The sequence below is a fragment of the Hyalella azteca genome, unplaced genomic scaffold (genome assembly GCF_000764305.2).
Source record: "Hyalella azteca isolate HAZT.00-mixed unplaced genomic scaffold, Hazt_2.0.2 contig17671, whole genome shotgun sequence".
In the NCBI taxonomy this organism is placed as follows: Eukaryota; Metazoa; Arthropoda; class Malacostraca; order Amphipoda; family Hyalellidae; genus Hyalella; species Hyalella azteca.
In genome coordinates, this window is record NW_025947446.1 from 516,899 (window position 1) to 542,682 (window position 25,784).

General features: G+C 36.5%; 1 protein-coding gene across 3 annotated transcripts in view; it reads right to left on the reverse strand.

Annotated features, from left to right (window-relative positions):
- LOC108679668 (venom phosphodiesterase 2) overlaps positions 1 to 24,274 on the reverse strand; it is a 38,731-nt gene extending 14,457 nt beyond the window's left edge. For 2 of the 3 annotated variants that reach the window (XM_018168354.2, XM_018168353.2), the window contains exons 1-7: positions 8,550 to 9,488; positions 7,286 to 7,330; positions 3,912 to 4,004; positions 2,359 to 2,548; positions 1,971 to 2,143; positions 1,606 to 1,749; positions 1,257 to 1,373 (exon numbers count right to left, since the gene is read on the reverse strand). In XM_018168354.2, coding sequence (XP_018023843.1) covers positions 1,257 to 1,373; positions 1,606 to 1,749; positions 1,971 to 2,143; positions 2,359 to 2,548; positions 3,912 to 4,004; positions 7,286 to 7,330; positions 8,550 to 9,221 — 1,434 coding nt within the window. In that variant the 5' untranslated portion in view covers positions 9,222 to 9,488. Of the gene's footprint in view, positions 1 to 1,256; positions 1,374 to 1,605; positions 1,750 to 1,970; positions 2,144 to 2,358; positions 2,549 to 3,911; positions 4,005 to 7,285; positions 7,331 to 8,549; positions 9,489 to 24,058 lie in introns of those variants that run through there. The other variant, XM_018168356.1, reaches the window with a different exon arrangement.
- Positions 24,275 to 25,784: the final 1,510 nt, after the last annotated feature.

Here is a 25,784-nt window from a genome sequence, read left to right on the forward strand (position 1 = left end):
AGCAAAAAATAAAATAAATGACTTGCACAAAGACAGTAACGTTCGGTTGCAGTCTACATCAAACGAGAATTGAGATCAACTCGGGTTCACGGCAGATTGTGCCGCCGACAGCCTCTCCTAGGTATTGCACTACGATGTGTTATTTTGCTTCTACATCTATGTAGTCTGACACCACTTCTACATCTATCTTGTCTGCCACCAGTAAAATGGCTCGATTTGCACACGGCGTATCATTCATATATCAATACGGGAAAAGAATATCAGAAAATTGTGGAGAATACTTGGCTTAAAAAAAGATGTCGTACGAGGTGAATAAATATCTTCAACTAATATATTATATTAATATAAAGAAATTTTCGCGTGAATAATAACAGAGATCGGATATGAACGGGGCATTGAAACGGAACGCATATTATAAAAATTCTTGTGCTAAATGTGTGAAACCCGCAACTGGTTGTGAAAATTTTGGTCGAATTTGAGAAGGTGGCTCGGTGGCCACGAATCGGCGGCAACCAACATGAGACTAGAATGAGAAATGCTCCAAAATATCTCACTAGTCTCTAAAATAATTATCAAATAGATTTATCTATCTTGCAACATCGACTTGAATTTTTGAACTCAAAATTCAAATTCAATTCTATTCTCCCATGAATTTTTGCTTGGAGGAACATGTAGAGACAACCGAGTCCGATAAAAAAAGTTATTGTTGAAACATGGACGCTTGCCGCAAATAAGAAAAACGAATTGTTGTTTAAGCATAAATTAAAAAAGAAATGAGCCAAGCTTTATCGCAATCGTATACCTATTAGGAGCGGGTGAGTTCCCGCGGTGAACCGATGCACAAATTCCACTAATTAGCCTATCGAATTGTACAATGCTAACATAATAGTAATCGAGTCAAGCAATGTAATATATATCGGTCTTTCCGCATAACACGCACAAGAAATTTAAAAATTTGTCCAACAAAAATCTATTGTTTGTCATAATATCTTATTGACGCCATCTTGTCCTTGTAGTAAATTTTGTGATATATGCCGTAAATTGATCAAAAAGTTCCCCAGCTTTCCAAAGAATAGTCGTTACAGTACTGTAGGAGAGAGTGTGATATCTCCCACAAATTTGTGAACAAAATTCTGCAGTTTGTCGTGTTACCTTATTGACGCCGGTCTCGAGCGGGTAGTCGTTGCACTACTGTAATAGAGGGTCTGATATCTCCCACAAATTTGTGAACAAAATTCTGTAGTTTGTTGTTGTACCTTATTAACACCGGTCTCGAGCGGGTAGTCGTTGCGGTACTTGTACTCGATGGTGGGAGACCTGCCGTTCACTTGTACAGACGCTCCGGGCCAGTAATACATGGCGGACCTCAGGCCCTGCAGGTTGCAATTCGCTAAAAAACTGAGTACCCTTGTGATGATGTATAATTGTAGACAAACATGCGATGTTATAGATTATAGTCCATTAAACGTTAAATGACATTTCATTTGGTTTCATTATTTCAAATTGAATAAAATAACACTAAAAGATGTCTAGAGGATTAAATCCTGCATCAAAACTATACATTCATATATTGCAACCTGCCATACAGGAGAAGCGGATATTTACTCTATTTTGAATAGTGTTCCAGACGGGGTCTCCAGCCCACCAGTTCTGCTTGATAGATTCGTATTTGCCAATCCTCAAAGTTTTATTTCTGGAGGCATCGTAGATGTGGGACCCGATGATGCCATGACTTTCCGGATACAGACCCTGTGAAAAAATTATACGGTTTTACGTCTATCAAGCTTTGCATCAATATTCAAGTGAAATAAACATAAAACTTTTGACGGGATTTAAATCCACTAAAAAATGCTACTTGGTAATCGTACTCGTCTCGTACGAATTACTTCCAGTATGTTGAACAAAACTAATAATTAGGCCACTTTAACTCATATCGAGTACAATTAATCCGTTCCAACGAAAAAATTCACCGTCACGATAGTGTAGAGGTTGGTGAACGTGTCGGTGGGGTAAACGGGCGTGAGGTGGCTGGCCCAGACACCACATTTAGCCAAGTGATGCAGTGCTGGTGCTGTTCTAGGAGTGATCATGTCGTTCCTCAGGCCGTCTATGCCGATCAATAAGACAATGGGAGGCTCATATCCTGGAAAGAAGAAAATTAGTTTGTATATCTTACTATGAAAAGACTTTTTTCGTATAATGTTCAACATTGGAAGAAGAACCTTGTTTGCATAGGTTTTTTATGATGATTCATGATTGAATCACTAAAAAGTTTTGTTGGTTTATGATTTTCTTGTTGATTTATCGTTGATATAAAGCTTCAATAAATCAGTCCATGGTCTGAATTGTCCATACAACCTTCGGGACAGTGTAAGTCGATGTATTCACAGGAGCCTTTCGTCATGCGCCACTTGGCGTTGGCTTCGACCTCCGCTTCGCTCTTCGGCCACGAACTGGACTTTTCAAGAGCCGGAGACTCTGGAGGGATCTTCTCCTCACCAACCACAGCGAGCTCATCGTCTGTCTCGCCGCTTGAACTGACTTCTTCCTGAATGTGAATGGTATACATACAAACAGCTATCAATTTGCTAGCTATCAGATTTGTAATGTGTGCTTCTGTCATTTCAAGGTCTCTAGTTGCAGTAATCTAAAAACGTTCAATTTACTAATAATGTTCCCTTAAAACGTTGTACCTAATAAACAATATATTCATCGGAGACCATATATTTCAATAAATGTTTTAGATCACATTTTTTCAAACCAAATAAATTATATAATGCATCACAGGAAGAAAACCAATAAAATTCGTTGATTAGGCTTTTAAGGAAATTAGCTTAAGAGAACAATCATCTAAGCATAAATTAAAATACCAGCTTCTTTCCAATGACGTTTGATTTTTACATTACATACGGCCCAAGCGGTTATTTGAAAAGTTTAATCGTTAAGGAAAAATAGTGAATGTGAAAATTTTTTGCTAAGGGTATGTAAAATCCCCGTATTAAAATATATTTTCTCCGAAACTAAAAATAAACTCTAACTTTAAAATAAACTCTCTAACTCTAAAATAAACAAACACTTCAAAAGTCAGAAGACAGAAAGAAGGACGAAGAAAAGGAATTGGCTCCACATAGAAGTCACGTGGCCAATTTCAATCGATGAGCGGAGGAACGTGAATTTTCACTGTTCGAGCTTTGAGCGTTATTTAAAACTTGCCGATAAGTACGTGGTATGACTTTTTTCAGATAAAACTTTCCCTAGCCCATTTTGAAGTACTGCGGCACTATTAGTTAAATTTTTCATAAAGGTAGTATAACGTACAATATGTATTTTGGATACGTGCGAGAATAGCCATAAACCAAACCATATCGCTTGTAGCTGCATATCCTGTTGTGTAGTTCAAGTCCTTATTACGTATGAAATAGCGTCTCTTGACGAGCAGTTATTACCGATTTTACTCAAAGAGGTAATTCATCTGCACGTGGCGTGCCACTCAAATCATTCACATTTCCATGCCGGACTCATTCCAACGTTACGACTCAAACAAACAAATGAACCATCAATGTAAAATATGACATTTTGCAGAATTTATTTATATAACGAAACAAACTGTACAGCTAGTTAACATATATGGTTATAATATATTAAGGTTATTCCCATGAGGGTTATGTTGTACGCGTACCTTATATAAGTCAAGTTGATAAGCCTCGATAGCACGATAATCACAGTCAGAAAAACTGTTAACCCTCAATTTGAGCACTTGATATATTCATTCTTTCGAATTATCACATGGTAGTTGAAAATTTTTTCAACTGAATTTCAATTTTTATTTTTTTATTCAATTTTCATTTTATGTTATTCACAGACGACTAAGCCAGCATATTGGGCTTAAATCGATGGTTCACAAGCATTACCTTGACCTTAGCAGCTGCCAGATATTCGGCTCTGCGAGACTCGGCGTTGAGGTAGAACCCCAGCAAACAGAGCGCGATCAGTACGCCACCCACCTGAAAAATGTTCAATTAGGTTACGCCATTACAAAACGAAAAATCAGGAAATTTCCTAAAAGCAAATCAAACAAACTCAGGCTTTAATGCAGTGAAAAAAAAACATGCAAAATTAACAAAGCGGGATACATTTTTTCAGCCTCAAATGAAGCACATGAAGTTCTTGACTCTCGAAAGCTCATCAACTAGTGGAAATATTCTGTAAAGGGCTTAGAAGGATTTGCAGCCGGCTGATCGAATTGCCCATCAAACCCATCACAGATCATTAAACAGGGCACTTCGATTTTTCAGAATATTTTATTTGTTCATAGCACCAATGAATGGTTCCTTGCAGTGTTGGGAAAATTTTTCATTTGAATAATTTTATACAAAACAAATGAACCTAGTCACTCAAATTACGTTACAGGTATAAATAAGCATAAATAATAACTTAATGCAAAAATTTTTATGAAATTATCCCGCAAATATCTATATATGCTTTAAGGTTTTCGAAAATTGGACATACATATGAACCTCGATTTAAAATATCAGGATGCACAAGCACAACGTATACACTATATAGCTCTGTGATGTAATCATGGCTATTCACGAGACCGTTTCTCGCATTAGTTAAAGCTTTCCGTTGCGGAAATAATGTTGATAATACATACAAGTCGGTCTATTACAATCGGAATACGACGAATAACATCGGTATATCGGAGGCATATACAACGAATTCGTAGATTATTCTATGGCGAAGATGGAAACCTGTCGTACACATAACAACCGAAGCAGTTTAAGATGGTAATCCTATACAATATATGGCTTTATCTTCCCTATTTACGGCTCCAGCAAAGCGGTTGTGTTATCGAATAATATCAGCAGACGTAGTAAATATCGCTTGATTAAGTCGCAGTTGGCACATGTGCAGGTGCCGACCGCTGCAGAGGAAGAGCCTCATTACGCCCCTACAAAGCATTTGCCACTGCATACCATTTGCACTGCGCGTCTGCTGTTCGTATTGAACACATACTCTAGTTTTTAATCTTGTAATATTTTTGTATGTATTTTAAAGTAATATTTTCAGTCTCATTAAATATTTAAAGTGATGTTTAATCATTAAAATTTAGCAAATCCTACATGGCCATCAAACATTAGACACACTTACGTTCTGTTCTTCACAATTGACATTGCTTTTTTGGTAGTGCATCCTCATAATAAAAGAACTCTTTCTGTTGTGTAAATAAATTGTTCAGTACGTGACCCACGCAATGCGTGGCTCGCATGCACTCAGCGGGTTCACCCCCTTACATTAAACACGGATCTCATTTCTTTGTTGTCATTCAATAATAATCCGGATGAACAGCGCCTACACCCTCGGCGAATAAGAATCATACATTTTATTACTGACCACACGCATGGGTTATAAACAAGCATACTTATTTCAGTGAATTACTATCAGAATAAGAGATTTTATATACTTTCGTTCAATTTGAAAGAAGCCTTGCTTTATAAAACTAGATAAAGATATTTTTATTCACCAATCCCAAGTATCAGTTTGCTTAACAAACTTATAATAAAATTTGCACCGTTTCTACGCTTTATCCACGGGCAAGCCGAAAAAGATAACGTTTGACTCAGAAGATACGTCAAACGTAATTGTTCATTGATATTTGTGTTGAAGAATTTGTATGTTAGTCAAATATTATGTTGCTTTTTAGCTTAAAGGTAGCCAAAGGGAAAATGTTGAAGGCAGACATACAGTGGGGGGAAATAAATATTCGTACACTTGAAAAATCGTATTTTAATGTATGTAAGTACACAAACTTAACAGGAAAAGTGATTTAAATTATGTATAGAGACGCATAGTATTCAAAAATACTATCAAAAGAAATTAAATCTCAATGCAACATGGAATGTTCTGGTGTGAAATATAAGTCAAAAGTTGTTTTGTACGAATACTTTTTTGACCCGAAGAAGTTAACATGTTGCATTAATTTTTGTTGCATTGAGATTTAATTTCTATTGATGCTATTTTTGAATACAATGCGCCTCTATACATAATATAAATCACTTCTCCTGTTCAGTTTGTGTACTTACATACATTAAAATACGATTTTTCAAGTGTACGAATATTTATTTCCCCCCACTGTATATGGAAGATTGTTGTGCGGGGGTTAGCTGGAGCGGATGTGTGATATATAAGATGGGATTTGTATTATAGAAAAGGATTTGGAAAGTGATTCGGTTAATTATGTTTCAAGTTGATTGATATGTTACTTTCTTGTCTGTCCTATTTGTTAGAAATTTCCCTGTTGTTTATTTTGCCTATGGAGGAAATTTCGCCTTGAGTTAGCACCCTTATAAGCATAGACTAAAAACGCTGGGCAGTCTCAAAAGAGACAAATTATACATACTATAGTCCTAAGCACTGATAACAGTAACTTTGATAATTTTTCATAGAGTGTTGCAATAGAGTGTTGTTAGAGTGATGCTTCATTAAAAAACGCTATACGGTCATGTAAGTCGTGCCTGCGTGTGTGTTCTTTACCATGTCTAAAAAACTTGTCAAAAAAATAAAGTACCACCTATCAAAGATTGCTCAAAAGTGCCCTTGCAATTAGCTTCACGATATCATGGTACCAGGTGCATGGTAATTGCCGTAATACTAAAGCGCTATATTTAGGTTTCTTAGTCTCCGATTGTATGCACTTCCAGGGTCGAGACGTACGACGTCGAAATTAAGGTAGTTTGGACATGCCTGCCTATACGTACATGAGCATGCTGGCACTGTGCTGGTGCTTTTGTGCTTTTGTTATTGTTCAGTTAGTCACTTGCGGTTTCAGGTAGACAATATCAAATATTATCAGTCGTTCAATGCAAAGCTTTTGAGCTGAAAAAATATCAGTCAATGTTATTAAATTCATGCAATTTATTTACTAAGCTTAAAGAAGGGAATGACTTGAGTAATGAACCACACAAGGTTCCAATCGAGACAAACGTAGCCCATAGTAATGTGCTCGAACATGTGCATGAATTTTACGCACTTTTAGTATTTTCTCAAAGAATAATAGGAATTGATAATTGATTATCTGGTCTAAGTCATAAACTTGTGAAGGGCCTTAAAATACCCTCTATCACACTACGTGCATAAATATTTCTCATGTTTCAAATGAGTGGCAGCCATTGGGCAGCCACTAGTTAGCATTTTTACGTTGCTCCGACAGGCAGATACACGTTAATTGTCATTACTTGTCTTTAAATGTCATGTTTATATGAATTATTGAGGCATAAATGCTTACCAGAAGTGCGATGCAAACTCGCCATTTCCTCGAGTATTGAGCACTCTGAAAAAGAAGAAGAAATAAATAGAAATAACTTATTTTATATATAACTCACGTTGTTTAATAATAAAGACACAAGAACATGTTTAATAAATGGAACAGAAGCGGATTGTTTTGTTACCATGTTTGTGACTAGTTTGTACACGAATACTACACGCTAATAATATAAACCGAGTTATTGATGATGCGTTACTTCATGATCTCAGTCAAATTTCTAAGCTCAAAATTGGATTTGTTCCTTAGTGTCTACATTAAAAGTCGTTTCCACCAAAAAAATTTGTATGTTTTGAAAAACCCCATATTTAAATTTTGTATACCCCTTGAAAACCCCATATTTAACTACCAAATTCTACCAAACGTCAAATTCGCCAAATTGTGGAAAATGATCTTAAAATCTCGAATATATACCTATTTTAAAGTTTGTGTGTATGTGTATGTGTGTGTGTGGGTTTGTTTGAAGCCTAGCATCACAATTAAATATACGAATAACCGATTCCAGGATAGGTATATTTAATTGAAGTTCGGGACCGATTCCAGGATACGTAGCGTGTCGGGATTTCACCAGAACATAAAATTCCATTCTTATTGGGAGAATAGGAAAGGATTTTCACAAAAACATAAAAATTTCATTCTTATAGAATAGGAAAGGATTGGTGGAGAAAGAGGAAAAGGTGAAATCGAAAAATAAAATGATATTTTGCAGTTGGTATTTATAAATAAATGTATGAGACGCAAAATAGTTTTTTCGAAAGAGTGAAACGAGAGTAAAAAATGAACACTGATTTAATGTAAAGTGTAACTTTGATGGGGTCTTTATTCAAACATAATTCACTATTGCAGGTTAACCATCACAAGCTTTAGCGTTTTTACATAAGCGTTTTTAGGCTTGCCGTATTATAGGCATTACGGAAATGACGGGATATAGGCGACAATTGAGTTCAATATTAGTGGAATCATAAAGCCCAGGCAATGCAGTGCTAACCTGCTAGTTGTGAATGAGAAATATTTTTTGGTGTTCAAAGAAAATATGCCTCTTTCACATTTTAAGTAGAAAAGATATATTTACGTCCATAGATACATAAACAATTTAGATGTTCTGTATTAAACAAACATGATTGTAACTGCTAGAATACATAAGAAAAAACACACATGGGTTAGTAAAGACACACACACACATAAATTGATATGTAAAATTGTTCAAATAATCTGAATATTAACTCACAACGTATGATCCCGTCATTTGACTGTAATTGGTTGAAATGCTGATCGTATCGTAAGTCTTTCGTTTAGATTCGGCGCAAGTGGATGCTAAGGACCGTAGATCGCATGGGAAATCTTCAAAATTTGACGACTTATCTTCCGGGATGCTTTCTGTTCCGTCCCCATAGGGCAAACTACCAGCGGCTGAGGGAGGTCCTCTTTGCTCCGCTACTCTAGGGTTTACTCTGGGGTCGCAACCCGTGAAGTTAATGGCATCTACGTTCTGTATGTTCGAAGAGTTTGTTGATATTCCATAAAGATTGGTGTGTCGCTTGCTTCCGGCAGAGCTGCCTCTGTATTGAGATTCGGATTTTCTGCGTCTCCGATCCGACTGATTACCTGTCGAACGCCGAGCACCTCGTTCCGAGCAAGCGCCTGATGCGTCCGTCCCAACACTCTCTCCGTCCAGTGAAGTATTTTGGGAGCTTCCGAAGAGAGACTCGAGAGTGAAAACGGCCTGCTTTGTCGTGGCTGCCGAGACGAGAGTAACATTGTCTTCCCTATTAGCTCTTGCAGGTTCTTGGATGTTAAATGTTGTGTATAAGGAATTAAGACCAGAAGATGAGCTTCTAGACTTGAAGCTGTCTTTCTTTATGGTGTTTGTGGAAGAGGCAGTCCACAAGCTTGGGTGCATCACGAGTTACATCGCCAAAGTACCAGAATTACAATAATTTATATATTTCACTACGACCTCTGCCAGTTTTCAAGCAATTTCCCGACCATTGAAGGCAATTCTTTCATTCCATTATCTATAATGAACATCCCCACGCAAAATTTTCTGCAGTATTGTTTGCACCCACAGTAAACATGATGATGCAAGCATCAGGATGAAAATTTTCGTGCGTTCCAGGAATGTTTCCGTTCTTGTGAAACACGGACTCATATTATCTGTAAGCGGTAATTATTTTATACGACACATCAATGCGCTGTTGCATTAGGAGAGTGGTGAATAAAATAATAAATATCTCAAGAAATAAAGTAAGGAAAGGTAATGTTATATTATATTAAAAATGAACACTACGAAAAGCAATTTGGTACAGGTTTACTAACAACCTCATTTGGAAGCACTAACCACCTCATTTGCAATAAACTTAAACGACTCGATTCATCATTGGAAGGAAATGTTTATTGAAACATAACATGACCCCAATGTAAATCTCGTCCCCATCCCTGCAGAAATAAACGCAGCCTATCGTTCGCTCCGTAATTTCGCCAGCGAACGACAGCGAACGACATCCATTCACTTCGCCAGCGATCGGATGTCGGGGGTGCCGTCTGTTTGGTGACCGCGACCAACGGCCGACAAATTGATTGACCAAAAATTGGAAGAAGCTATAGATAATCAAAAAAATTAGGCAAACTCTAAAAATTTTCGTATTCTTTACCAGATGACAGGATACATTAATACATGTATCAGAACAGAGAGATTCGTTATTGAACGAAGAGAATAATGAAGCCACCTGGTAATTGTGAATAATTATTAATAGAAGCTTAAGAATATTACCGATTTTAATCCATCAGGATTCGTTTACAATAGCACATCTGAAGTGAGACGGAAACATCAAATAACAATTTCATATATCAATCGAATCAGTAAAAATGAACGAAATACAAAAATAGCTAACATCTTTACGCTTTATGTCCGCTGCACAAACGAGCAGACCTCCTCGTCATACAGTACAAACGAGCAGACTCCCTCGCCATACAGCACAAACGAGCAGACCTCACCATACAGCACAAACGAGCAGATTCCCTCGCAACACAGCACAAACGAGCAGACCTCCTCGCCATACAGCACAAACGAGCAGACTCCCTCGCCACACAGCACAAACGAGCAGACCTCCTCGCCATACAGCACAAACGAGCAGACTTCCTCGCCATACAGCACAAACGAGCAGACCTCCTCGCCATACAGCACAAACGATTTAATTATACTTAAATCATTCCCGAGTAATGTTATATTGACTGAGTATCACAATAGTAAACCTAAAGAATACAAAAACTCCGGATGGTGTTATTATCAAATGCTAAAATAACGTTAAAATTATTGCTCATTGGTGAATTTTTCCGGAATTTTTGGAACGGAATTATTTTTGGTAGAGACTGACTAAATATATATAGCATGAGACCCTTACTACCGTGAAACTTTGCATGCCATGCATGATTGTGATGAACATTCGGATTTGAGGTTTCTAAAAGATTTAATGCTTAATTCTGTTGAATAACATCATAATTAAAAATGCCTGACGTTTCAATATCATATATTATCTATGAGATTTCGCAGGGTAGATTTTTTTCGTATTCGTGCAACGAGCTAGTTTTAGAAAAGGATTTCTTGTCGATGGGCTCAACGCTGCTTGAATAGTGATCAGTAACAAAAATCTTCCTATGTGGTGATCTCATATGATCAAGTTCACAACTCATTTTTCTACCTCAAATGTCGCTTTTTTGGTGTATCTAAACTTGCACAATTAATATTGTTCACTCAGAATATTTACAATATAATAAATTCAGGCTTTATCACGCGCCATTGCATGGGTAAACTGCCTTTAAGGCTAAAGCACTGTCGACATTTGTTGATTCATTTGTCGACACATCCGATATTTTGAAACTAAAAACCTCATTTAAGGCCCGTTCTTGAATTATCGCGCGAATTATTACTTCGATAATTAAATAAAGCACTAGATTTATCTCCCAACTATTTATTCTAGTCGCATATTTTACTCGGTTAAACCAGTATTCAAGTTAATAAATCACTCGCCTTTCCAGGATTTTCATTCCTGGCTACTGTACAAGTTAACTGGGAACTGATCATCGAAGACGCCGCACCGCATTGTTTGAAGAAGAATAAATTACTTTATTTTTATATATTGCACTTTATAATATGTAGCGTTTAGGTTTTTTGAGAAAGGACGTATTGCCTTTTCATTCCACGTTTATATTACTGAAAGCTAACTTGACGCAAAATAATTAGTCAGGTTTCGTTAAGCACCGGAAAAATCTAGTCTATTTTCTTTTTGCGTTATCGGCATCTCATTTTAAGCGTGGAAATTGAGATCTCTGGCCACTGTTTAACTAAGAGCAATTGATGCAATTGCAGTCCTATATGCATTTTCGCACTCCTCCGTCAGATTTATTAACATGGTTTCGAAATCGCTTAGCACTCCATAAGCATTCGATACTATCAGCTTACAGCTAACACGCTGAGTGTGAATTTCAATCAGTTGTTTACAGTTCACCCAGTCAAACATTTAGTTCCGTAATTAACATCGATACTAGCGAACCTCGCATAAAATTCGAGAAAGTTCTCAAGCCATATAACAGAATACCAAGTAACAATTTTTCGTTGGCAGCACGTTTAGTTCTGATAACCAAGTAATAATTTTTCGTTTGCACCACGATTAATTTCGATAAATCGTCCGCTGACGTTCATGTTTGATGATAGAACAGCCATGCACTGCACCGCAAGACGAGGGCACGGCAGCGTGTAGGCCGGGACTGAGCAGGCAGCTGCCGCAGAGCAGGGCCGCGGGATGCGGTCAGCAGCATCGCGCCTGCCCTTGCTGCCTCTTCCTGCCTACAGGCCACCGCCCTAACCGAGCCATCAGTGACGCACGTCTCGTGTGATACGCTTATACTTTCAGCCAATTGAACTTTAAATGAAGATGCATGAATGCAATATACCATCACACTACGAATTAGAGAGTAGGAGTAAATTAGAAATTCGGAGGGACTAAAAATTATTATTCCGTTATAAATTTATTTATTTCACCTTTTGATTATTAGTTAATAATATTATAGGAATTTTAGATATATCTTGGCTCGCAGGAAACTTTCTATGATGATTACGAGTGAATTAAACCCTTTAGTGAATAAGATCCGTTTGTTAAAATTTTCATAAATTGTGAATATATGGCAGAGTAAAGAGCACGTAGAGAGTGACGCAATACAGCGACAGAGCGAGCACGTATATATGTCATTAAAACCATGAGTTGGGTTGAAAGAAAATTTGATATCACCTGAGTTTTATATATTTTGAAGTCACCTGCTTGCCCAAACTTATTATGATTAATTTATTACGGTACGAGAAATTTGTACATTTAATCAAGCTCTCACCATTCTGGTTCGTAGATTTATTGTTTTTCGACACGTTCATCCTAGGTGGAGGCAAACATTTTTAGCGCATTTTCTCATTAATGGAAAAAATGTCATATTGTGCTCGCCATGTCCGTCTGTCTGTCTGTCTGTCCGTCCGTCTGTCCGTCCGTCCGTGACCTCAAGTTTTCGTCGACGAGAAAATGCGCCCTCTGTCACTCACTGCAGTGAGTACTGAGTTATATTTATAAATAATTGGGGTGGCGATTACAATATCGTACATTAGTAATTAAATAATAAGTGTTTGCTAGACATCTGACGCACAGAATATCAAAAAGGACAGAATGTCAATATGGATATCAAAAGGTTAGGAATTATGATGCCTTCCTTATTATACTATTGAAGGAGGAAAACTGACATGCAGATGAATCCCGAACTATAGTGGCTAGGATACCTGGGGCAATACTTTCAAAACTCGCTAAGTGAACGTAAGTACTTACGCTCTATTTTCTTGTCCATTATTGGTGGATTTTGCTTGAAAGGCCGTCAATGAATGGCTGATGAACTTACGATCTCTCAACTTTTTTTGAAAGTATAGGCCCTGGCTTTCGCCCAGGAGACCCGGGTCAGATTTCCGGCAGGGAAGTTAATTTTATCCAAGACACTTTCAGGCAAGAACTCACAAATAGGAGCACCTTCATTCCTTTCAATTAAAAGCGGACATTACGCTAGATAACTATCACTTTAGGCGTCACCCATAGCGGATGGAGTCGAACAGTTATGTAAATTTCGAAATGTATTGTAGGGGAATATTTAGTAAATTTTAAATGATGAATGAGAAAAAAGGCCGAATTTCGATATTAATTTCCAATTTTTTAGCCATAACTAACAAAACTATGTCTTTCAAAACCTCAAATTTCAGAAAAAGGTATTTTCCTTCTGTAAAATATTTGTTTCACGTAGGGGCGATAAACAATCACATCATATCATTAAAACAAGTCTCAATTAACGTGTATGGTCGAAGAAGTCATTCAAATCCTCGACTATTAGTCCCGATTTAAAAGTTAAGGAAATTTAAAATATTCTATACTAAATAAAAAGTTAGTAAATATAAAGTTGCACTAATGTAATTTTACCATTATTCATAAGTCAAGGTACCGAGGGGGGCTTTGAATAAGCACGAACTGATCAACAACAAAACGCTATTTTATATAATTATTTTTTAAAGCATTGCAGGTTGAGAGAGCATTAAACTGTAGAGAAAATGCCAAGTATATTCACCATACCCTCATACATTATTTATTATATTTTTAATATTATTTATATATTATTTATTATCATAAATAATTCACCATGCCCTCAGAGGTCAGCTCCATTTTCACTTCAAAATCTAAAATTACACAAGTACCGGTATATGTAAAATAGAAAGACTAAATCACACGTTAGAGATTAAAACCTAAATAACCAACAAACGAGCCAAAACGTAAAAACCTCTTGGTCAGCAATTGTAATCAAATGAGGACTGCATGTAAGCGTTGTTATAGAAAGGTTTTCGCATAAATAAAAAGCGATCCCAAGATACCTGAACTTCCGGCACCAAAGCTGGAATCTAACATTTTGAAATCGCTCTCACAGACAGGCTCTCATTCTTACAACACATGTATCTCTGTTAACGTCAATTAATTAACTATACTAACAGGTCCTATAGAAGCATCATCAGCAGCAATAAAAAATAGGCAATTTATAACTCCGATAAAGAATCTCGATTAACGTATCAAGACGCTCGGGAACGTGAGGATTATATACGCGTGTTTGTGTCGACGCTGCGTACAATGAATACGTGCTTTCTGTGACGTCATGATGATACAGTGGGTGACGTTTTATCGTCCGGCGACGATGAAGGTAGACGATGTGCTTGAACATATATGTTCTTTGATATTTTCACGTGAAAACAAGATGCAGCTCGGGGATCTATCACAAATTTTCGGTAACTCGGAAAACTGAAAAATTTCTTCCGTCTCGCTCAATTGCGTGCCGGAATATTCGCTCAAAGTTCCTAGCAAATCCACTGCAATAATCTTATCTATTTCTTCGCAGCCACCATCATTATGTTTTTCATCATTATGAGCGGTATGTAACATCTGTAATTGAAAGTCTTTCATGATTTCATTATCATCATAAGTGCATGTGTATCCAATTCAGGAATCAAAATCTACTTCAGATTTAGCATATTCATGGGTGCTGTAATATTCATCAATTGAAATCAGAGAAAGAACTTTGCCAGCACGTGCAACAATGTTCGCGTTCATGATGATTCAGTTGAAGCACGACGCAAAAAATGCACTGATTTAACTGCCAACTTCCGCTGCTTTGTACTGCCTATACATGCGTACTGTGTGGGGGAATAAATCTCGTAGTTGGCCGAGTCTGGTCGTATGACTAAAACTCGGCCTAGAAAATTCTTTAACTTCTTTAACAGACAGTGCATATATATTTGCAATAGCTGAAAGGGAAGAAGATGAGTAAAAGTGAGATCAGAGCGTCCTTCTTTGTTCACTCTAAAACGTAGGCAATACGCCTTATTCTTAATTCTTATTTATTAGTTGCTATTGTAAATAGCGGGAATGGTTGGTATAAATCTAAAATAAAATAATTAGTGTAAAAAAATAAGTCGTATTTTATTAGTGCCTACATTATGCAATGTGACTCGAGTCCGACGAAAATGGGGGGGAGTTATCCAGCTGCAGATCACTTTTTATATACTTTGTATACTAATGTAAAAGTCGTGCGTTTTTTTTTGGTATTTTAGAACTTATATTCTTATATAGAACCATAGCCGTGTAAGGACATTGAACGACTGAGTCCATGACAAATGGTTTCACGGAACACACAACAAAATTGAGACAAAAACTAAGAAACTAACCTAAGAAAAGGTACAAGTTACAGTAACATCTAAAAAAGCAACAGAAAAGTGAAAATAACAGCGGCAGTAATAGTGAAAGTAAAAATGGTAGAAAAATAAACGCTCTGACGAAATGGTGTATTCAATTTAAGTGAAATGGCAACTTGTAAATCCAAAAATCATGAAGATAACTTGAAGTTATGAATTTTGTCATTGACGAGTAACACGCATTGTTACTTTCGTAACTAACAAATTGCTACCCGTGCAGTACAATATATCCAGCAATAGCTTGGCTCTCACACTTATTTCAATAAACACTATAATGGAAATACTAGTCCGCGGAAACGGCGGTAATGACTCTAATTAGAAGTAATTGTGACAACAGGCGTGAAGGGAAAATTGCCGTTAAAAGAAGAAATTCTGGATGATCATTGATCTCTGGACAGTTCTAAATTTTACTGATGTAAACAGTCTGATGTGTTTTTCTGATGAACAGTCTGAATAGTCTGATGTGTACTGATGTGTTTTTATGAATTCAATTTACCTTTACGGCATATTTTTTGCTCGTAGGCGAAAAAGCCGATGGTCTGGATCATGAGCATTTGCATTTGTCATTGAGTAATTTAAATGAGTACTGGATAACTATACTTCAACTGAAATGAAGCATATTTCATTTGAAAATCGAGTGTACTATTTCAATTCAAATTATTAAATAATTTGGATCCTCACTTTATAGAAGTTGCGGTTACAATTTTCGAAATGAGCATCGAAATCTCAATTAACATAGAAGTTAGAATTAATATCAGGAATAATATAGATTTAAAACATAACTGTAGATTTTCATGATCAATCTTCACCGAGTTGCCATAATTATTACGTAATGTTTTATGATTTGCAACAACCACAATCGAACATTTATCATTGCAACAACGGGCTACAATATTAATATGACCATGCAACAATGAACGGCCAGCTACACCTGCCGGGTGAACAAAGTCAAAAGTTCATTCGGTTCACTTATTGGAAACGATGGATATTTATCAAAAGCCAACCTAAACAAATAAACTGAAAATCTAATATTAACTTAAATTAAATATTATAAACTAATTAATTAACTGTGTACTGAAGTTCTTGAATAAATTAGAATTAATTATGAAAAGTATTGTTTTGATCATAGTTATAAAAGCATTGTGAGATTACAAATTCTCATAAGCATGACTTTTGCGTTTAATAAAAGTTGCATTTGATACACATATAGACTTCCTCATACACTACTCATTCCCTATATGATAAGCGTCATCACGTTATTAAGCAATGCAGTAATCACAGCACCGTTCTCGATCTCCACGAGGCAGGGGCGATATTCAGTACCATTTTATAACATGTAATACCAATACACATATATATCATTTCTTATCATAAAATTTTTCACCACGAAACGTAAAACAAAAATCTCACTTATTCAAAATCTGTCCACTGAATCTATATATTCAGTCGCTACTGAGAATTTTGTTGGACTGAATAAATGAATGTATCAATCGTGTGCTGAAGTTTACGCATTCCCATTATAATTAGAGAATTGTACGGAATTTTTACTCCTCAGCGTAATGCTGAATGATAACAACCCCTATATGTGGTCATGCAGTGCCGAGCACGTGTAAGTAAAAAAAGGTAAGACTATGACACAAGCTCGGAAAATCACGAAGTGAGATTCTTAGATGTGGTGAAGGAGCTATTCGACGTTGCGCATGCCGTTGCTATGGCATTAAAATTAGATTGCAATGAAGGCCTTTCCCTATGTCGGAAGAGTGTACTACATATAATAAAATTTTGAGTTGTGTGCTACATACAAATGAGACATGGAGATGAATTATTATAGCCACATACTTTTCGGCTCCATATGATCCTCAGTGCTGTTTTTCTAATCTGCAAGGGTCCCGAAAATGCTTGTTTTAAAGCTATTTCGACAACAGTCGACATACCTGCACCCGGAAAACTTTGGCAATGCCTCCGCAGGCACGCGATTTGGCGTCAACTGAGCCCGCCGATGTTCGAGATTTAAAAAATAATAGTATCTTGTCAGCAACAGAGACCCAGAAATGAGGACAGCGAGTTACTGATGCTGATGAGAACAGTACTTTGTGTGAAAATAATTAAATTAATTACAATTAGTATTTAATTACAATACAGCAGCTGAACGCCTAATTGTGACCGCAGTCATCAAGCATATCCTGATGGCAAAAAGCCCACGATGATACATAGATTGATAGGATGTTTATTAGCAGAGCTACAATCAACGCTATCAGCTTTCGATAATCCTTATTGATGAAGCTCAAATAAAACTTGAATAGTAATATTTTATAGAAGGGCATTAGCACTGCAAAAATTTTGGTTGCAACTATCTCATTTAAAAATAAATAAATTACTTATAATTGCTGTATGTTGTGTACGCCTGTTCATTGTGGAAATTGTAAATGTTGAAGTCATAGTTTAAATTTCTTTATACTGTGTATTTAAGACGTAATGAAATGGTCAGGCATTGAAAAAAATCAAAAAATATTTACCAGTAAACTGCAAAAAAGTAACGAACATGAAAAAGTCATTCGCGGAACTTAAATTTGAACAACAAATATTCTATAATTTGAAGCTCATATCAATATCGGTATATAATACTTATTTCAAAAATACCCCAGTACATTGTAGCCATTGGGTTACATATTAATCTTGACGAAAAGCATCTAAATGGAGGAAAGTTCAAGCCATTACGACAACATTTGTGAAAAAAATGTTATTCAATAAATTCAAGGAAGTTAGACGCAGTGTTGAGAAATCGACGATGTGTGAAGCCAATTAAATCCTTCAAAATTTTGCTATTTTACTTTTTTGTGCAGTCGCATAAATTCAACTGTTGAAGCCATTCTCCTAATTTGCACAGAATTGCAGTTTAGGTAACGCAAAACAGGATGCAATCGAGTGCGGCAGTTCACTCGATCGTGTGTTGCAGGAGCAGCTCGCATCAAACACGTGGACAGCGCTAGGCATGCAGCAATAGAGCCCAAACAATAGCGTCTCCATTGCACAGCCAAACGACCGTCACGCATGAACTGCTGCAGCAATACCCACGAACTACGCAAGAGTCGCTGGACTGTTCAAGGCCTTCAAAATGAAACAGTCTGCAATAACAAATGATTCGAAAAATCTGCGTGGCGCAACTATCTATCAGATAGAATGTTACGGTCTCATGCACTTCTTTTGAAATTATTATGAGATGGCTAAAATTTTATGTTTATATGCGGTACAATTAATGACCAGAGAATGCATTATAATTCTCAAGGAGTCGAAAAATTCTTTAGATGACATTGGTAGATCAAAAGGCAAATTTAGCAATTAATAATAACATATTAACGACACTTCTTTTGAAATATAAATAATTATATAGGAATGCTTAGTTGCTTGAATCTCGATGAGTTCTCGATGAGAACTGATTAACAACAAAATCGCTGTTTTATATCATTATTTTTTAAGCATTGCAGGTTGAGAGAGAATTGAACTGCAGAGAAAATAAGCTTTTCGTCTTAGGTTGCTAAGACAAAAACAATAAATTTAATAGAACAACTTACATTGCAAAAAAAAAATTAGAAGCAAAATTGATTTTTGTAGCATATAGTTGCCAAATAAGTAATTATTTTAGAATAATTTCGAAATTAAACTAACAAGAGCTAAAGAAACTCGGACACAAACCTTTTGAAATCGGTTGCCGCAAAGTAGAAGTTAGAAAGCTAGCGTTAGAAATTGTTAGTTAACAATAGTGGAATGGCTCAATTGTTAGCAATTGTTCCATTCTGTTTTCACCCCTAGTAAAGTTTAGATATTCATTTCCAAAGTAATGACAATCGAGAAAAGGCAAACATGAGAAAGATGCTTCGAAATTAGGACGTTGTTCTTGATAAATCTTAATATAAAATATAAGCATAAAAACCGGGGGCATTGAAACACATCACTATATTCAAAAAGAGTATAAGATAAGGAGAATATCTATGCCCAAATTATCAAGTTGTTCGTAAAAATTTTCAGCAGATACGAAAAGAGTTCAAAACTGATCATACTAAGAGAAATTTAAAAAAGCTACGGTTCAAAACATTAACTCGCAGCCACCTCGTCCAGCGCTACAACTTGGACAGTGGGACACTGGGACAAAACCGTGTCCAAGAACAATTAAAAAAAAACTTACTTCATACTACGGTTTTTCAGGTAATAGATTAAAAAAATTTCAGATTTCTGCATATTTTTACACGGAAGCTATGTCTAGATGTCGCTAAGATAGATTTTATCTATTTGAAATTTTTGTAAGGTAGGTTTTTACAAGTTTACCAGGCTTTTAAATTAGTGGATTTGGGTTTTAACCTCATCCCGTAAAATTGAGCCATTCTGGTGATTTTACTCTTGCATGATTGAATGTTTATAGTAATGATCGATCCGAATTTACTTACATAATAAAACGACTAGATGTATCCGTTTCATTATTCCAAATTTTTTTTTTAATATTACGTTGGCTTTATCATAACTTTGTTATTTGTTTAAGTATCATACTTATATGCTTATAATTCGTTTGACATACATTTGTTTCCACTTTTAATAGTCTATTAGAACATCCGTCTTTTCAAGAATACAGTAAAGCAAAGAATTACTCTTGATGTTGCTTGGTCTAGAGCACATGTCAGATCATGATTTCTGATTTTTCTTACACTGAAAAACAATATGGAAACACATTCACAACAATTACTGAAATCGGATTGATTTTTTCTAAATATCAGTAAACATCTTCGCCTATCTTGCAAAAATATTTATTAATGCACATTAATTATAGCCTTGACTGGACACTGGGGGGTTGATATCTCTGGTTTAGCGTTATAAATCGGCATTAGTTTATAATGTATAATTAAAAACATTGAGCTTTCTGGAGGCTGTTTTAATAAAACAAATGAACGATATTTGGAGTGTGCAAGTTATTTGATCTTAATGCCCAAACAGCGATGTAAGGAGCCTAGAACCGTTTTGTGCTTAACAATTTTGGTGAACGATTGCAGGTTAATCATGATCAGCTGGTCACAGTAAAGTATCTGGTCACAGTGAAGTATCTGGTCACAGTAAGTATCTGGTCACAGTGAAGTATCTGGTCACAGTAAAGTATCTGGTCACGGTAGAGTATCTGGTCANTTGCTTGCAGCAGACAGAAGACGATGACAGACATGAATGTCTATTGCTTGCAGCAGACATAAAACGATGACAGACATGAATGATGATTGCTTGCAGTAGACATAAGATGATGACAGACATGAATGTCTATTGCTTGCAGCAGACATAAAACGATGACATACATGAATGATGATTGCTTGCAGCAGACATAAGACGATGACTCACATGAATGGGTTTTGCTACAAGATGATGACTCCAAAGGATGTAAACGAGAAGGTAAATAACTTGGAATGCTTAGATTGCTGCGTGCCGGTGGCTCAGATATGAACGACTTGTCAGTCAATATCTGCCGAGGCAATATTCCTGTATTGCGTTCAGCAGATCGTCGAGTATCTCGAATATACTTCTGGTCACAGTAAAGTATCTGGTCACAGTACAGTACCTATCTGGTCACAGAAAAGTTTTTGGTCACAGTAAAGTTTTTGGTCACAGGAAAGTATCTGGTCACAGTAAATTAGTAGTACTTCTGACATATTGGACATCGTCCACCACCGTCGGCAGGGTCTTTGAAAGCATCATTCAGTCCTTCGTTCAGTGCCAGAAGAAACATGGCAACTTATACGTTGTTTCAATGATTTCTTCACAAATTTTTCCAAATTAGGAAATATCAGCGAATGTTATAGTGAGTAGCCGTTGTAATGTTCCTTCTTTGTAATTTTTTGAGGCTATTCATTTATTTATTAATATATACAGGTTTTATATAGTCAAGGTTATGTTTTCCAATACCACGACTCGCGTTGGTTCTCCAAGTCAGGTCCCAACAACAATTTAATTAACTCAGAAAATGTGTCCGTTTTGAATTAGAATTTCGCAACATTTCTTGCTACGCATCTTGGCCAAATTTTCATCTGTACTCACATGCAGAAAAATAAATAAGACATACTGTCCAAATAGTGACACTTTTTAACCCACAGCGCTACCCGAGAACGTCCGTACAGCGCAGATACGCCCCACGTGCAAGGCCAAACTGTGTACAGATGACCCACACACGCGCCAAAAGAGCATCGCTTTTTGTACAAAGCCTCGCGTATTTCTCTGAGTGCAGCGAGAGGCAGCGTATGGTTGGTTCAGAGTCTTAAGAGCTGCCGCGAGCGAAGCGATTTCAAGTATCGCCGATAGTAAAGTATCTGGTCACGGTAAAGTATCTGGTCACGGTAAAGTATCTAGCTCATGAAATGATCTAAATGCACCGCGTGCTTTCATGCTCAGTGATCATTCTCGTGTTCCATCATTTAACTTTAACATACGGTCTTGATTTGATAATCAATTCTAATCAATCAACATTGATTGATCATAATTATCGTCTCTAAAACAATTGCTCAATTAAAATTACTCGAAAAAATCAAATCAAGAATAATCTTTGCCAACGCTCGAAAATTTCCATGTAAATAGGTATGATGTGTTTTAGTATATATTATTTAGACAAAAAACTCTTCATTCTGGAAATCATTCTTCGAAATAAGGCTATTCGAATCAATACAGAGATAATTTTGAAATTTCCGTTTATCACTGGGTGTTAAACTAATCACTGCGAGATAAAAACCGCATAAAAGGGCTTACTGTGTTCAAATTCCTCCTATGGATATGCATAGTCATCAACCTAAAAAGTCATTGACGCTGTACCTAAAAGATGAACTACCATAACAAACCTCAAGTTCTCATTAATAATTCTTTTGCTATCAAATCACAAAAAAGGTATTTATAGGCATTGTGACGAGTTAATTACTCCTTTGCAGCATGACCAGCATATACTTTCACTTTCAGACCACTTCCAAAACAAGCAAGCGCATGGCTTTCCAAGGTGTGGGGATGAGGAGCAAAAATTAACCTATACCGTACGTGGAACCACCACCCGTTCACACAGCCATGTTTGCAAAACATGCCGCGCCCGAATAATCAGTGCATGTGTTGATATATTTTATATATCTATATATATATATTTTTATTTATTTTATATAATTATATTTTCTGCAGCACTGATTACGAAGTTATCGGAACTTTAGGTTTGAAATATTTGAAATATATAGTGATGTTCTATTCCTAAAAAAATTTGCTTGTATCTTTTATGCTTACTTGTCAATTTACCAACAAGCAAACCGATATCTTTCACTAAGCAGCTATCCATAATATCTGGTCAAATGATTGAGTATGAAATGCGCATCCATGGAAGCCTCGTCCTATAATATAATCACCTTTGGGCTTATTTATACAAATTAATTATTCGTAACGATTAGCATTACTCCGACCTAACGATTAGACTTACTCCAGTTTAACGATCAATAATAAATCACGTTATGATTAAAATTAATCCATTTTACTGATCACTATCCTTTTCGCCGATTAACATTAATCAGTCTCGGATTAACATTAATCAGTCTAGCGAGCGAGAAATAGCGAACGTTCCGGTGGTGAATGGTTTCTGCATTGGTGCGACATTAATTTTCTCCCAGATGAATGTGATCGATGGTACTTCATGAATTGCTGGTAAATATTCGTAAACTATTATACTTGTTTGGTTAAGAAGAAACGTTTTTAATCTTTCTGGTTCACTTCATAAATTCACTCGTTAGTTGTTTGCAACCGCTGAGATTTATCCAAGAACGACTTATGTAAAATGCGTATTAAGAAATGAATAAATAAATATTCTAGACAAATTTCAGCTGAAGAATATAAACTTGAGCATGGCGGCAGACCTAGCTATGTAACGAAATTTCAGTCAAGCTCCTTCAGCGACTGAATAAATTATGAATGAATGAATGAACATAGACTATGACACTGATATAATAGCAAACGTGGTCTGTGAATTCATTTAAAATGTACTGAATTTTGGAACATTCGCTTTTGTTGATTTCGACGATCCTCTATGTAGACTGGATGTTAATTAAACCTGCCGCAAGATCGACTAACAGCAGAGCAAATAATTTCATTTAAATTTTGAATAATTTCTAGTCCAGTTTGCATACAATTATCAACGTATTTCAGTGCGCAATCCACAGGTTTAGAATTAAAAAACACAGAAAGTGCCAAAACAATTTTCAATCTTTCCATTGAACTCGTTTCAGAAACAAGATTAATCTTCAAAAATTATACGAAACGCTTTCAATGAGAGTACGGCAAATCTACTTAGCTTTATTTTCCTTTATATTCTAGGGTAATTAGTGGTTTACGCAAACTTATAACGACATGAAGGTTTGGGAAAAGTACAAAATGCAACTCACCTCGTAGAGGCTGGCAGCAATGCTAGGCGTTGGTTCCTTCAGTTCCAACTCCTCGAAGCTGGTGACCGAGACGTTGGGTCGCAGTCCTCCTTGTGACATCTTCAACTCTCGTGTAATTTCAACTTGCAAACATCAAAGTAATTTCTCCGACATGACCGTTATTTAATTGTTCCAGAAACTAACAACAACTATCATACAATATTCACAGATTCCATCCTGAAATTGGGGAAAGTTAATAAAATGACATGCTTAGGAGTGTAAATGTAGGAAACTTTTCGTAAATTTACTACAAAAATTATCCCACCCTGCAGAAGTTACTGAGGAGTCTTTCAGTAAAAGACAAAAATCGGAAATTTTTCGATTATAGAAAATATATTTATCAATGCCTTTTTCTACAAATTGAAGCAGGAACCTTGTTAAATCACAATACGCAACACCGCGTATATAACTACCAAATAACTACCTCGAAAGTGAAATTTATTCAGAATTTCAACCCCACGGAAATTGAGTTTCTAAAGACATGACCCAAATGAAGCATGATATATTGGCATAATATGTGGATAACGCATTAAAAAAGAAACCCGATTTAGAACGTAAAAAAATATGATGAGCCTTCACCAAAATGTCATATTACATGCGAGCGTAAATGTCAAGAAAACTTGAATTGTTATTATGAAAAAACTGAAGACTTTGTGCTTAGCACAAGACTATGAATATGTCGTATGGTTAATTTCTGTCACGAACTCGTCACTCTTTAACCGTACTTCAAGCACTTGACCTTCTCTGACCTATTAATCCTAGTGAGTAGCTTTCCAACAGAATATCACCATTACGCGCGTTCAAACTTCTTTTCGCATTCATCGTCGAGTAAATGCCAGGGGATACACGAATAGCTCGTGTGGTCTTGTTTATGAAATTGAGTTTTTTTCATCGAAACGAATGTGGCACCAACACTCCACTCTTCTCACACTCCTGCATACCCCATACACTCGAGAAAATATTTAAATGGCAGGCAGTTACAATTCTAACTTTAATCCAAATATGTAAGTACTTGTGAGCGAAATACACTAATGCAGCAATGCACGGCAACCCACACAGCTCAGCTCCTTGTTGCGACTGGAGTTGCGCGCCTCGTACCTGGAAGGCGACTTCGGGTTACGCGTTCAACTTGGCCTTTCTCTGACCAGCAACTGCTGCAAAGTCACCATTAGTTGCGCGGTTTACTTATGTTATTTCCGTAACGTGTCCAAAACTGACGATTTTTTTAAACTTTTATTATAGACACCAGAATTCTCAAATTTTTGGCATGGCTGCAGTGTCAAAGCTGGGGCACGGCATGAACGGTGCTTGGTCATCCATACTTGGCAGTTGGCAGCTACACAAATATTAGGGACGCCTGCAAGGCACCGCGCATCAAGTTTTCTCTTCTGTCGTTTTCTCATGCATTTAAGAGAGCGTCCGCAACTTCTGGGGTGACTGACGAAATCAACACGACAACCCCGTGAAGTGATGAGGCTATGATGGAGTTCGTATCACGGATGTTTCATTTATTATGCGCATGAAAAGTTTTTCTTTCATATTCGATTCTAAGAGAGTGAATTAAGACAGAGAGCGCAAGGTGCAAAAAGAGGGAACAAGGCTGAGTTTTTACGGTTGTACCGTTACCGTAGACTATTAGGTGCAAGAAATTTGTACCGGAAGTTAAAAAGTTGTAATAAAATCACTT